The sequence below is a fragment of the Cynocephalus volans genome, chromosome 1, assembly GCF_027409185.1.
Source record: "Cynocephalus volans isolate mCynVol1 chromosome 1, mCynVol1.pri, whole genome shotgun sequence".
Classification (NCBI taxonomy): domain Eukaryota; kingdom Metazoa; phylum Chordata; class Mammalia; order Dermoptera; family Cynocephalidae; genus Cynocephalus; species Cynocephalus volans.
In genome coordinates this window covers 233,170,315-233,184,407 of record NC_084460.1, presented here as the reverse complement: position 1 = coordinate 233,184,407, position 14,093 = coordinate 233,170,315, and the positions used below count along the sequence as shown (strand labels likewise).

At 37.8% G+C, this 14,093-nt stretch overlaps 1 protein-coding gene across 2 annotated transcripts in view; it reads left to right on the top strand.

Moving 5' to 3' along the window:
* Positions 1-14,093, top strand: part of GRB14 (growth factor receptor bound protein 14) — a 104,502-nt gene that overhangs the window by 46,878 nt on the left and 43,531 nt on the right. Inside the window, exon 1 of one of the 2 annotated variants that reach the window (XM_063107199.1) lies at positions 114-176. The exons of the other annotated variant lie outside the window; for it this stretch is intronic. Coding sequence (XP_062963269.1) covers positions 114-176 — 63 coding nt within the window. Of the gene's footprint in view, positions 1-113; positions 177-14,093 lie in introns of those variants that run through there. 2 annotated transcript variants of the gene reach the window in all.

The following is a 14,093-nucleotide window of genomic DNA, read 5'->3' as shown; positions in this document are numbered from 1 at the left end:
TATTACTTTCCTAGTCTCTTTGCACCGAGCCCTGAGATTCCCAAGGAGTAACTGTAAAAGATTTCTTTCATTTCGTCCATGACCTATGAGAGGGGATCATTCTAAGAGCAGACATGAGCTTGAGTGCAAGAAGAGTCACTCTGCCTGCAATAACGCCAATAGTTCTGCAGAAAAGGGTATGTGACTTATTTTGCCTTTTTTTAATTTAATTTTTCTTGCTGTTTTTTTTTCCTGTTACTGTGTGTTTATTAATATGTTAGAAAGTTTAGTTACATATCCTTGAGAGAGACTGTAATTCATTGAGGCTATAGGTAATTAAAAGACATATTACTGCAATGGAACTAGGGAAAAAGTGCTGCCATAGAACATTGCTATGGCAAAAAACCTCTGGAAAAGCAGATTGGTCTCAATTTCAGGTCATGATGATTTGGAAACTGTATTGAAGCTTTTTCTTTTTTTTTCCTTCTACTGTAACTCCAGGCCTTTTTGCCTTTAGTTCAATAGGAAATCTGCTAGCTATTATGTTTTATATTTGTTTACTAAGGAACAGTTTCTTTGTTTCACTATAATTCGTAATACATTCATCTCTTCATTGCTGAATGGACTATATAATTGTTTTACTGATTGAACATGTGGCACCAGTTTATTATCCTCAAGTTTCTACTCATTTCTATTGAACTTCTGCCTATTTGCTTAAGAAAAACTTTCCATTAAATTCCTCTCTCAAAGGGCTTTCTGTTAATTATTAATGCAACCAATCTTGTGTATGAAAATACTTTGTTTATTGGTTGTTTTTAAAAATTATTTTCATGTCTTTCTTGCAGCATTGCCTTTTATAAGATAATATAGACACCTGTAATGTAGCCATACTAAACATCTTGTAAATACACCACATAAGAACATTGCATTGAACTCCTTAAGAATAAAATTTGTTGCACAGAGAAGGAAGGCACTAAAACACATTTTTGGCAATTTGCTTTCCGGATGGCTTTGTTGACACTAGAAACTGTAATGTTTATTTCTGTACTCAGCTTTTCATAGTTAACTGTTAACTATTAGTACATTCCATTAAGTCAAAGGTCATGTTTTAATTTATTTGAAACATGACAAATCTAACACTTAAGGTGGCATTTTAAAGTGTCTCTTTTTAATTGTTTTTAATTTTTTACAATTTCAATTTATTTTCTTATGTAGTTGACCATTTATTCACTGGGGACATTTTACTTGGCATTGGAATAACTATATAGTAATTTTGCCAGCATGTGTTCTTTATCTTTCTTGATGCCTTTCTCTCATCTTAAGCAAATTTAATGAAAAATATTTTGCTTTGAGCCTGAATGTTTATTTTGAGTTGGACTTAGCAGTGCATTAATGATGACGATACAGGTTCTCTCATTGGTGAATGAGATACTCAAAGGCATATTAACATACAACAAATCTGTGTTCTTATGTTTGAGTTTTTTATCCAGTTAATATTGCAGTTTAGATTGACCAAGAAATTTTCATCATGTGGTTTATTTTGACAATATGTTGGTGTGATGGAAAGCATATTTTCTGTACTCTTGGCTTACTAGCTATGTGTCCTCGGGAAACTCACTTAAACTCTCAGGATCTTTACTTCCTCACCTGTACAATAATAGCTGGGTTTTTAGAAAATGATCTATTTAGTCGTATTTGTGTCTATAATTCTGAATACAATAATGTATTTTATATTTTCGTGGTTGTAGAAAAATATTTTAACCATTTCTTATTTTTTTTTAAAGGGAATATAAAAGGATGCTATCATTTTCAAGGATTTGGAGCAGTTAGTGTAGGCAAAATTAATATGAGTAAAATTTGGCTAGAAAATAAAATAACTTCTAGCACTGACTGGTAAGTAGGAAAACAAGATTACTCTGGAAAGCTGTGATTATTATTAATGTTAGATCTGAGCTGCCAGTGGACACATCATTGTGATTTCTCTTGTTTTTTCTTTTTTCCCCCAAGAAGGCAGGTGCTTTCTCCACAAGTTTGGCATAAAGTTTGCTTATCCTGAATGAGTGGCTCTTGCAAGATAATTTACCAACTGGAATCCCAATCATTTGAAAGTCTGAGAACATTTCTGAAAATTTTCAGTAGCACTAGGGAGTAATTTTCTTATCAGCTAGTGTGTCTGATCTAAGTGGCCATAAGATTCTCTTGGGAGTGGTTAGGAACTTGGATTTTAAACATGGTCCTTAACGTGGTACAGGCCTTTTTTGTAGCAGCGCAAGTAACTTTGATATTTGAAGAACAGGGAATTTTGGTAAACTCCCAAGTAAATCAGAAGAAATTTTTAACTTCCTCTAATTCTACTAGGATCTGATTTCCCTGATTGTAGTGAATAAGGGGGTCTAGTGAAGGTTTCATCATACCTCTAAGAAATGATCACATCCTCACCAAACATTCTGAACTATTCCTTACCTCATAGCATTTTTCTCAGATAACTACTAGGTTGTGCCTTTTTTTTTTTTTTTTTTTTTTGCAAATGAGAAGACCGAGTCTCTTGGGTGTTGGGTGACTTATGCAAGGTCACCCAGAAGGTCAATGGCAAAGCTTGAAATAGAATCTAAGTCTTGTGACTTTCAGTTTGTTTCTGCTAGATTCGTGTTACCTCCTGAAATTAATATGTTAATGAAATTACCTTATGGTGTGTAATTGCCATTCAACTTCAAGTCTGGAATTAGCTTAGGCAAATCCATTCATCTTCCCCTGCACCTCCATCAATTTCCACATGCTTTAGTATAGAAAACATTTTATTCAGAGAGCAATTGTAAGCAGCTGTGTCTGTGTGTGTCTGTGTGTGTGTATGAGGTGGAAAGATAATTTATACCTGGGACCCTGGATTGGCACACTATGTCAAGAAAACATTTTATAGTACCAGAGAGTTAACAAAAGACTCAAGCATTGTAAAGTATAAATTAGGCACAATAAAAAATTCACATTCTTTTATAGAAAGGCTGCAAGGTCAGAAGGCCGGATGTGTATCCATATTCTGATTCTGTGGCTAGGCGTGTTTCATGCCTCTATCAAATTAACGTTATTTTGCAAATTACATTTGCAAGCATTTTGGCATTCTTTATCCATACTACAATTCAATAGATGTTCATAAACACACAAGATCCTGAGGTGTCTTCGGAAATCTCAGAGAAATAAGGGATAGTTTTTATAACATGTTTTTCTAAGATTCAAATCCTTTTGAATATTGTAAATTTGTGCATATAAGATGGAGCAATGCCATTTATGGGAAGATCTAATTCTCCATCCATACAAGAGAATAGTTTATATTCTAACCCTTTCTTTCCTCTTGCAATTAGAGTCACTGCTATGATTTTCTAAAAATGATTTTGTAGAGGAAAGAATACAGGTAATCACGATCTTTCCCAGAAACTTTTAAACCTGTACAAAATTGTCCAAACTTAGCATTCACTGTGCTTCAGGGCAGGATGCCCCTCGGCATGCCCAGCTTCATATGAAGCCTCCACACTAGCACACAGTTTTCTTCCTTGTGCTTCAAACAGCATTTAGCGTTTGTATCTCTGCACTGCTGCTCCCAGGCTTGTGCTCTGTGGCCTGCACATAGCTCCAGGCTCCGGTTTGCTCTCCCTAATGCTGTTTATGGTTCAGTCTCAGCTCAGGCTGTGGTCTCATCCTAACGCCTCTGAAACTCTTTCTCTTCATGTCCGTCTTCATGGTATCTTGATTCAGTATCAATGGACGTGGCTTTGCTACTCATTTGTCAATGCAGCAACTACTGCCCTGTGACATAAGTTTTATTATTACCTTTTATAATATTAAAGTCTATTAGCTATCTACAGGTGTGTATCTTATGCTTCTTGGATTTTCAAATTTGGCTTCTAGTATTCTCTGTGTGTCTTGGATTTTTTTGGTATATATTGCACTATCTGGTTTTCAAAATTTGTCTTTTTTTCCTGGTCTTACAAGTAGATTTTAATATTTTAAGAGAACAGATCTTTAAATAAAATGCTTTGTCAGTTGTAGGCAGAATTTAATTTCACACAACCAGAAAACTCAAAAGACAGTAGATTAAACAGGGAATTATTTTTCTTTCAGTTTGCAAGAAAGATCGGTCCAAAGCTAATGTGGCAGCCCCACAGTGTCCTCAGGCAACCAAACTCCTTCTTGCTTTCTGTTATATCTTCCTGAGTGTGGGTTCTTTTTCCTTTTATGGAAAGATAAATGCAAATCTCTAGTCATCCTATTCACAATCTTGGCACAGAGAATGGGAAGGACCAAGGGCAGGCTGGTTAGTTTTATCGTGTGTTAACATACCACTCTGGAATAACCAGGAGCTTCTGCTTGCATCTTATCGTCCAGGACTATAACATGTGGCCGACTCTGGATACAAGGGAAGTCAGGACATGCAGGCCTGGAGCTCAGCACACTGCCATCCTCACCAGAGTTGGAATTCATTAGGAGGGAAGAGGGGAAGGGTGGCTGTTGGTGGGCACCTGGTCATCTCCACTACGAGTGCCTCGAACATATTAGGGATTCAGTAAATATTTGTCTCTTGGATTTTTATTATTGTGATGCCAGAGGGGAAATACGGTTATGCTTTTGAATAAAAGTATTCCATTACTTGTATGGGGATAGTCGTTGTGGTAAGTGGGGAGAGAGCAGATTTCCTGAGTAGAGAGGGGAATGGAAGTCACAGATGGTGGCTTGGGTTTAGGTGGCAGACTTGCTTGGAAGGTGGTAGTGAAGTGGTAGTGAGTGGAGCTACTGCTTTTTATCCGGCGTTCTCATTCTTGCCACATCTTGATTTCTCTTCTGTCCTTTTTCATTTTTACTCAGGGTCACTTAGTCAAGTACTCATCTAGGAAGGGTGCCACACTGATGAATGAATTTTGTACATCACAAAACATTTCCCTTCCGGAGAAGTGAGTTTTTAGGAAGTGTGATGTAGTAGTGACTGTGTGTTTTAGAGCCAGGAAGCCCTGAGTTTGAGCTCAGCTCTGTCGCTAACCCAGTGGTGTGACTTTGTGCTCATTCTTTTAAACCTGAGAATCAGTTTCTCTGTCTCAAGGATAATGATGCTTCCTCACAGAACAGTTGTGAGGATTAAATAGGATAAATATTTAAAAGTATTTGGCGCACAGTAGAAGCCCAACAAATGCGAATTGCTTTTTTGCCCCCACCTGTGAAATGGCATGTTTTACTAGTTTCATAAACAGTTTACAATCTCCCTATTACCATGAGTTTAAATTATCTATGCCCTGTCCTACTAAAGTGGTTATTCAAAACTTTTCTTATAGTGAATGAATCAAACAAAAAGTGGTGTGATGCAGACCCATGGGGGGTGGTTTGGGGACAAGGGGGAGGGACAATATATCTTCCAGATGCTGTTTCCAGTGCTCCCTGTCTGTAACTTAAGGAGGACTCTACTTTGAATTTTTAAAAATTAATCTAGCTATTATATGCTGATGAATATCTTTTTAAAATATTGGACCAAAGATTTAAATACAAGACGATATGTGGTTAGATAGTCCTTTCTTTCAATGTGCTAGGCAGTATTAGGCAGAGACTTCTGGGCTGTATATTCGAAAAGAGGTAAAACTGTACCCAGCATTAGGACGTTGCTTCAGTAGACAAGTGGCATGACTATAATGGTAGCTATGTGACAGCAGGGGCTGGATCACTTTTGATCATCACTGGACCCAAGTGCCCAGCATAGAGAAGACAGAGTTGGTGTATAATTCTCATTAGTTGGGTAAACGCCACTTTTGTAAAAACAAGATTGAGCTCTTTAGATACTGACCTGCTATTGGCATTTCCTTTGCCCCATTTGTCTCTGTTGCTTTTTCTTTTTTCATTTTTTCTTGAGTTTCATCCCTTGGGATTAAAAAGCTGCACACTTAGGCCTTGTCATTACCTTTATCCAGCTCCAGCTTGCTGCTGTGAGCGATTTAGCATATTCACTGCCCTTCACACAGACCAAGACAAATTGAAACAGCTACAATGTGTTCAGCACTGATTTTGCATTATTTTAAAAACCTTTAAGAACCCTATAAAGCTGGTGGCTAAACCCATTTTTGGATGAGGACAGTTGGCTTGAAAAGTTGCGTCTTCCCCAAAGCACCTGCTTGTAAATGACAGAGGCACGACTGCTCCACCCACCACGGGAGGCTGCCTCTCAGAATGTTCTCCAAAGTGAAGCTGCAATACTTTCCTCTCATCTGTAGACTACTCTTGAGACAAATTTCACCTGTCCTGCCAATCTACCTTTTGCCCTCCTGGTTATTTTTCCTTGCTGTGCACTCAACATTACCTCAAAGACATAGTGACTATGTATGTATTTCTTAGAGCTCAACAAGACTGTGTGTGTGTGTGTGTGTGGGGGGTCTCTTAGGACTTACTCATAAATGCCTTATTTTGCTTTCAAATATTTATTATAATAATTTTTAACATTAATTGTGTGCTGTCAGTTTGCCAGCATTTTGCCCATGTTACAGTGTGAGGAATCTAAGACTCATAACTAATATTAAGATGGTGGTCTAGCATTGATCACAGAGGGGATTACAGAGTCCTCCAGCCACTGTGACCACCTGGACTGAACCTCCAGGAGAATGGGCACTGGGCCTCATATTATTTTGTAAACTAAAATGCATGCTCCACGATTGGCAGTGAAGGTAGATTAAAAATAACTGGGTTGATGGACAGTCTCAGACTCTTGTTTGGGGCAGTCTGGAGCTGGGGCTATTCTGGCCATGCCCCAGCACCCTATGCCAAATCTTGAAATAAGGATCTCTTGTTGGCAGAAAAGGGAAGCAAGACATTTGATAATTTCAGATGCTAACCCCGCCCCCCCAGAAAGGATAAAGATTTTCCATCACTGTAGGGTATTAACAGTACTTGCTCTTAAGACAGTTCCACAAAGAGGAATTCAAAATTTATTTTGGAAAAAAAAGCATTGTCAGAAAGTGATTATGGCCTCCTAATTAGACACGTATATTTGGACATATATATTCAGCTGGGTTTGGGAAGATATCGGGAATATTATTTTACAGTTTCAGAAGTCAAATTAGCTTGGGTAGTTCTATCAAGATTTGTAGAAAATTTTTTTACATCGGCTTTCTAGATCCCAGGGAGAACTTCAAGCTTGAGTCCCAGGAAAGATTCCTGGTGATGTGACATATACCTAAAAATTCTTCTTATTGAAGTTTAAGATGTAGAAATCATTTATCTTAAAAATTCAAATAGTGAGGAATTTTTAAAAAGTAGATTTATACTTTGTTACAAGCTCATAATTATATCAAGCAGGGTTAATAATGTTATGACTGTAATTTTCAAAACATTTTCTTTCTCTGTCTGCACGAACTGAGAAATAAAGCCTCCCTCTGCTGGCTGTTTCAGGACTTGCATTTTTTTCTAGCAAGATGCTGAGAACAGTGAAAAAACAAAGAAAAACAATTTCTGACATTTAACAAGCTATTGGGACATATATGCCTATTTACGTTCTAGTGTTTGGTTATGTTATGCTTTTATCCAAGATGTCATGTAGCAGCAGCTTAAAGCAGCATAAAAGTTGGGTGAGCAGAGCGGAAAGAACACAGAGTCAAGTAGGAGCTCAGAGACAGGGTTCTGTGGCTGCTTTAGAGTCAAGTAGGAGCTCAGAGACAGGGTTCTGTGGCTGCTTTGCCAGTGACCACCTGAAGGCCCCTGGGCAAAGCACATCCTCTCCAGCCTCAGCTTCTTTTGTAAAATGAGAGGATTTCAGTGGATGTTTTCCAAGAACCCTGCTAAGCTTTAGTATTTTATGATTCTAACAGTATTGATTCCATTTCTTATACAGGAATATTCTCTATAGATGTTTTGCACCAATATACAATACGTATTTAGAACAATGAAGGGGAAGTAAGATTTTAAATTGGATGTAAATCAGTTGTCCTTAGGGCTGTCACAGAATGGGAATGTTAGGATCTAGAAAGTGATGTTTTGTATGCTAGTATAAGTTTAGAAAATAGTACCACCAAATGTCCCAGAAGGACTAAACAGAGCATATTTAATTTATTGTATGTACAATAAATTATAAGAAGCATCATTATTTTATATTCTTCCAGTTAAACTGTGACAAAACTATAACATACCATTGATGGTAGGTTACATCCAAGTTTCAGAGAAGTTAAATGTGAGAAAATGTGCTTTTAAAAACCAATGAAATAAGGTAGTTCCTAAAAATACTTCAGTTGATACCAGACGGCTCAACAATTGCAATAAAGTCTGGTATGTCTCAGGCTCTAATAAACAGTATCTTTCCCCTCCTCATGTTTCCCCCTGCTCTCTTCTGAACACTTTTCCATCCACCCCTCCCCAACTTGTCTTTTTTTTTTTTTCTCACTGTGTGAACCAATTTTTAACTTTTCATGTAGACATGTCTTACAGTTATTCTGGGAATAAACTACTCTTATAAACTGAAATGAGATGCTGAAATAACATTGTGTCCAACATAGGCATGTCCAGTGGTTTTCTGCTTTAAATATGAATAAGCATCAGCACTTGTGAAGGTTTCTTCATCTCAAAGGTGAATTAGTCAGTGCTGGCATCTTTGCAGGAATTGCATGAGTTTTAAAAACACTGAGGTTTCAGAGAACACTCCTTTGATGAAGTCATTGGAAACATTAGTGTGGGATTTGCGATTTGATACTTTATTAATTATTCATATTGGATTTAGGTCCTAAAATAAAGAGTGTGTGTGTGTGTGTGTGTGTGTGTGTGTGTGCGCGCGCGCACGTCAGTGAGTGATAGCTTAGGATATTTTTTAACTTAGTTTTTAATGTTTGCCTTCTTTTGTAATGAAATTGGAGCAGTTTCCTTTGCCTTTTTTTCTGTCACATCATAGAGCAAACTGAAAGGGCTTCCAATTCTCTCTTTGTAAAAATTCCTACCCTATAGGGAGGAAGGAAGTCCAAGAAGGAGCAGCCCCCAGGTCTCTTGGCCTGAGACAAGGAGAGCAGGGAAGGTAAAGACTAGTGTAGGAGGACGAAGCTAAGTCCAGGGCTTGAAGGAGGTACTCTGAGCCTCCTCTTGCTTGCAGCCTGTCTTTCATCTCTTGGTTGGAAGCCTAGACGTGGCATGATTCTGCAGTTTCACTGACCCAAGCTGCCAGGTGTGGCAATGCTAAATCCCCTTTCATGCCAAGTTTAGTGCATTTTCAGTAGTGAGGCCACATGGGCCTATTTAGCCTGATGCTAGATAGGAAACTGACACATCATAAAACTTCTTCCCTGCAGTTCGAATTCGTGTCCAGAACTCTTGGAAGCTCTCTATGGATTTTCAGTAACACGAGTTCTCCAATTCTGACTCAATCCATCTCTCTTTCTCTTCTGGCAGCTGGCCAGCACAGGGATCAAATCCTATACCTTGGTGTCATCAGCTCCACGCTCTAACCATCTGAGCTAACCAGCCAGCCCCAGTTCATCTCTAAACCAGGCATGCTCTATAATTTTCCTGTAGAAATGTAGTAACATACAAATGTCACTACATATCAGGTCAGAGTTTTAACAGAGATGGTGTGCAGGGATGACCCATCTTGGGACCTCAAAGATAAGAGCCACACCTGAAGGATCGTGGAAGAACAGAAAGAGCCTGGGTCAGTGATGACCTGATGGAATTCCCTGCCCAGCCCCTGAGCTCCTGCCCCCGGCTTCCACTGTGAAGAAAAATAAATCTCAATCTGGTTAAGTCATCGTAGGGTGGATTTTCTGTTATTAATATCTGAGTCCATTCTTAAATGATTAAGTCACCATGTGGTTATTCATCCTTCTTCTCTTACCACTTTGTAATCATATTCATGTAAAACTGTCATTTTGAAACTTAATTCTGTATTGCCAGCTGTTTAAAAAAAGATACCCTGTCACTGGGGTGACTTCAAAATCACCTCCTATTGCAGTGGCCTCCTGCTAGTTTGCACTGATGGAACCTGGTGTTGAGCAGTCCTGAGTGAAGGCTCCTTCCTCAGGCCGTCCGGCACATGTTCCTCATAGCCTATTCCCTTTGCCTCGGCCGAGTGGTCTGTTTACGGTTCCCTGCACAGTTTTTGCTGCTGCTTTCCTCGATGTCTTCACTCATAATGTTTGTCTGACCCGGATCTTTTCCTACCTTCTCTTCTAATGCTCACAGAACCGCAGATGTGAAATGGGCCACAAAAGTCACCTAATCCACCTCTGTTCAGTTCACACATTTCATGAACACTTGCCTACATTTTCTCTTTGGTCATGTGTCTTTTCTCCTCTAGCGGTTTTCAGATTCCATGAGGTTTCAGTGCGACTGTTGTGGAATCCCTAATGGTGACTCATGCAGATATACGATGGTTTCATTCATCACTGAAAGAATATTTTTGCTTGTCCACTGTGTGCCCCGACGGTGCTCACTGCTGGGGATATAATGGGAAGCAAGCATTGTCGTGCAGCATTCTAAGGATCTGAGTAGCCGAGGGTGATGGACAGTAATTACATTGTCACACTCGTGCATACAGAGAACAAAGGACCTGGACCTAAACTGGGAGGGTCATTGAAAGCTTCCCCAAAGAAATAATGGTTTATCTGAGATCTGAGGAAGAACTGGGGAAAGTGGGGAAAAGTGGGGAAACAGTGTTATAAGCAGAAGTAGCAGTATATGCAAAGGCCCTGTGTCAAGAAGAAGCATAGCTCTTTCGAGAAACCAAGGGACAAAAAGTATGGGTTAAGTCAGAGGAAGGGATTGTAGGGAGTAAAGTTGAAAGGGAGCGTAGGGATATGGAATGGACCTGTCGGTATCTTGCAGTTCCTGTGATTCTGATATTGGTGACAGTATCTGTTTTGAGGTAATATCTTTAAGTAAACATATAGTGTGTATGCTCAAGTAAAATGTGCTGTTGAATATCTCTCTTGATGAAGAGAATTTAAGACTTTTCTTGCTACCTGATTTCTCTAAACTATGTACTATTCTGCTCGTAGTAAATAGTCAACAGCTAGCAAAATAATACAAGATTGGAATCAGAAATCAATAGCTATTCTTGAGCTGTTAGTGTCTTTTGGAACAGTTTCGTTTTTAAAATATAACATCTAAACAACACTGTTAGAGATTTGGAATAAGTAATAATGCATATGTTATTTCCCATTCCCTTCAAGGGAACACATTGAGCTACTTAATTCAAAATGTCTAAGAATGTCTCCCATTATCTTAGGACATTGTATTCCTTATTTAGAAGAATGTAAAAATCCAAGGTTACTCTGACCTTGATATAAAAATATTTCACATAATTTAGGTACCTTGCCTGTTTGTTAAAAATAATAAAGAAAAAACCTTGAACCAGTAGAAGATGCTTTATTATCCTACTGTAGTTGACTAATAAACTTGTAAAGAGCTGTAGAAATAAGCTCTACTTTGTGATCTAGTTCAGAACAATTTTCTGTGGATGTTTTTTCTTATTTTTTATTTTCTATTAATTATACATTAGTAATCTATTTAATTAATAGATATAATAAATAAATTAACAAATTAATGTTTCTATTTAAAAATTATATTCTTTTCATCATGGTAAGATTATTTTGAAATATAGACTTTACATTATTTTAAATTAAATATTACATTTAAGTTTTCCTAAAAATAGAAACTTTGATATAGAAGATAGCCATAGATTATCATGCCCCAAATGTCTTTTTCCTCCACTTTTGCCCTTTCTTTCTTTGTTTTTTCTTTTTCTCACTTCATTCTATGGATTCCTGCTAATTTATTTATGCTTAATCCTTGATTATTTTTTTTTTTTTACCTGCTAAATGATGGTCCCTCATCTGTCCTCTCCCCTCTGAAGGAACAAAGGATATGTGGGGCAAACCTAGGGAGTAATTAGTTTCCAATCACGGCAGGTTTGCAACCCCTTTTCTGCTCTGTGGCATCATCAAAACCAGTTGACAATCCTGGGTTCATATCAAATATTCTAGAATGAATCCAGATTGAAAAAGGAACTGGCCATCCCATGCCATCCCATGCCTCGGGGTCAGCCGGGAGGAGAAGAAAGGCTGAATGCTTAGCCCTTGCTCAGTTTTTTTCCTTAGGTCTTTTGAAATAATCTGTTCTTAGAGTCAGAATTTCAAGTGATAGTTGCAGAGAAATTCTAAGTGTGCTTTGGGAACAAGGTGATACATATTGAATTGACCTTCGACATATCTCTTTATGTTATTTATTTATTTTTAGAAATGGCCTTTGCCTTACATTTCAAATGTTTTATCTCTGTTGGTCTAGAGGCTTTAGGGGCCTCAAGCTTTTTCCCTAAAAGTTACTATTTCTTGTTGCATTTTATCACTGTTTTGTCTCCTGCTTTAAAAGTGGATTATGTTAATTTTTTAATCTCTTTACTCCACTTACCTTTTATGGATGGCAGTCTAGGGGAAGAGTTGATGTATAAAGTGTATAAATACATTTTGATAGGATGTCAGTCGCAACAGAGATTTGCTCCAGCCACATTCTGGTATATCCCTTTAGGGCTACTGTGACTATGTATTAAGTTTTCATTGCTAGATGCCATATGCTCCTAGAGAAGTTTTTGTAGCTGTAAAGTATTCTAAAGGCCAAGGTTGTTCTGATCATCAGGATTACAGTAACACAGAAGGGCTTCCCAACCCAGCCACTGTGTACGCTCGTGGCCTTCCTCGGATGCTCTGTTTATGCTGCTGGGATATTATAGACAGACCCTATCAGTTCCATGTTTTTCATGCTAGTCAACTTTCAATGCATTGCCAAAACAAAGTTTGTTCTGATTCTTCCTTAGGGCCCGGGTAGAATTTCTTCCTCTTGGCATGCAATTTCAAATGATTTTGTAGATAAATTGATGTGAATAATATTCTTCTCCTCCTATTTTTTCACTTTATAATGCAAGCTGGGAATGTGGGCCATTGAACTGGACATGTATAATATCCCTTTATTACATAGCATGATTATATGAACTTCAAATCTTTTTACCTCTCAGTATGTAGAGGAAATAGGATATGAACATTTTGCTCTGATGATTCATAAGAACAGCTCTACTATTTGGTTTTTACATAATCGCAAAAGTCTTTAATATAGTTTTAACCCATACTAGTCATGTAGCTTTTGTGATGAGTTGACTTTTTTTCTTAAATAGGAAGGTTTAGTGTAGTAACACTTTTGGCAAGAGGCATATTCAACTCGAACTAGAGAGTTAAGGCCTAGATTGTCTTTTCCTTTTTCATATATTTTAAGGAGAAATAAATAGAAATGAAATGAAACTTTTAAACAAAGGCACTCCATTGGTAGTGTAAGAATTTTCATAATTACTGAATAGATCTAAGAGATGACAGGGATATGCTGCTGGGGAATATTAATCTAAATATAATTTCAGCATTCATATATGAATGTGTATTTTGGCCAAGTGTTAGCATTAAATAGGATTAAAAAAATAAGGGCTTGGAATGGAGTTCAAACAAAAGTATTAAGTTTTTCTCTCAGCACGTGTTATTTATTTTAGAAATGAATATATGCTCCTTTAAGTTGGCTAGCTCCTCTAAATTTGTGTCTTAATTCTTGGCAACTTAGTTTTTCCAAATTTGCAGTGGCATAGTCTGAACAAAATAATGGCATTTCCTGATTGGTTAGTTATCTTTTTCATTTTCCCCAACTTTGTCTCTTGCTCTGTTCTTGCCCTCTTTTTGAGTTTGGCTTAGCCTTCAGAATGTCTCTAGTTTTTTATTTTCTTAGCTTCTGTGAAATAAAACACAGCATACAAAATAAGAGGTGGGCTTCTGTCACCACAGGTGATGAGAATTTACTGTAAGAAAACATGGGGATAGGCAGGAGGTCAGGGAACCTTTATAGCAGCCACCAGGTGTTCTTTAAAACCCCATATCCTGGCCTGGAATGTGCAGCAAAGAACTGAAACAGGGACTCATCATTGTTTCTCATGAAGGAACAGTCCCAGAGTTAAGATCCTCTTATCCTCTTAGGAGTGGTAATCTTCACATTGCTATTGGCAGGAGCACCCAGCAGTGCTTGGTCCAGTCAGTTGTAATCACAGCAGCATGGATATTTAGTGGAAGGCATCCCTTAGAATTCCACCA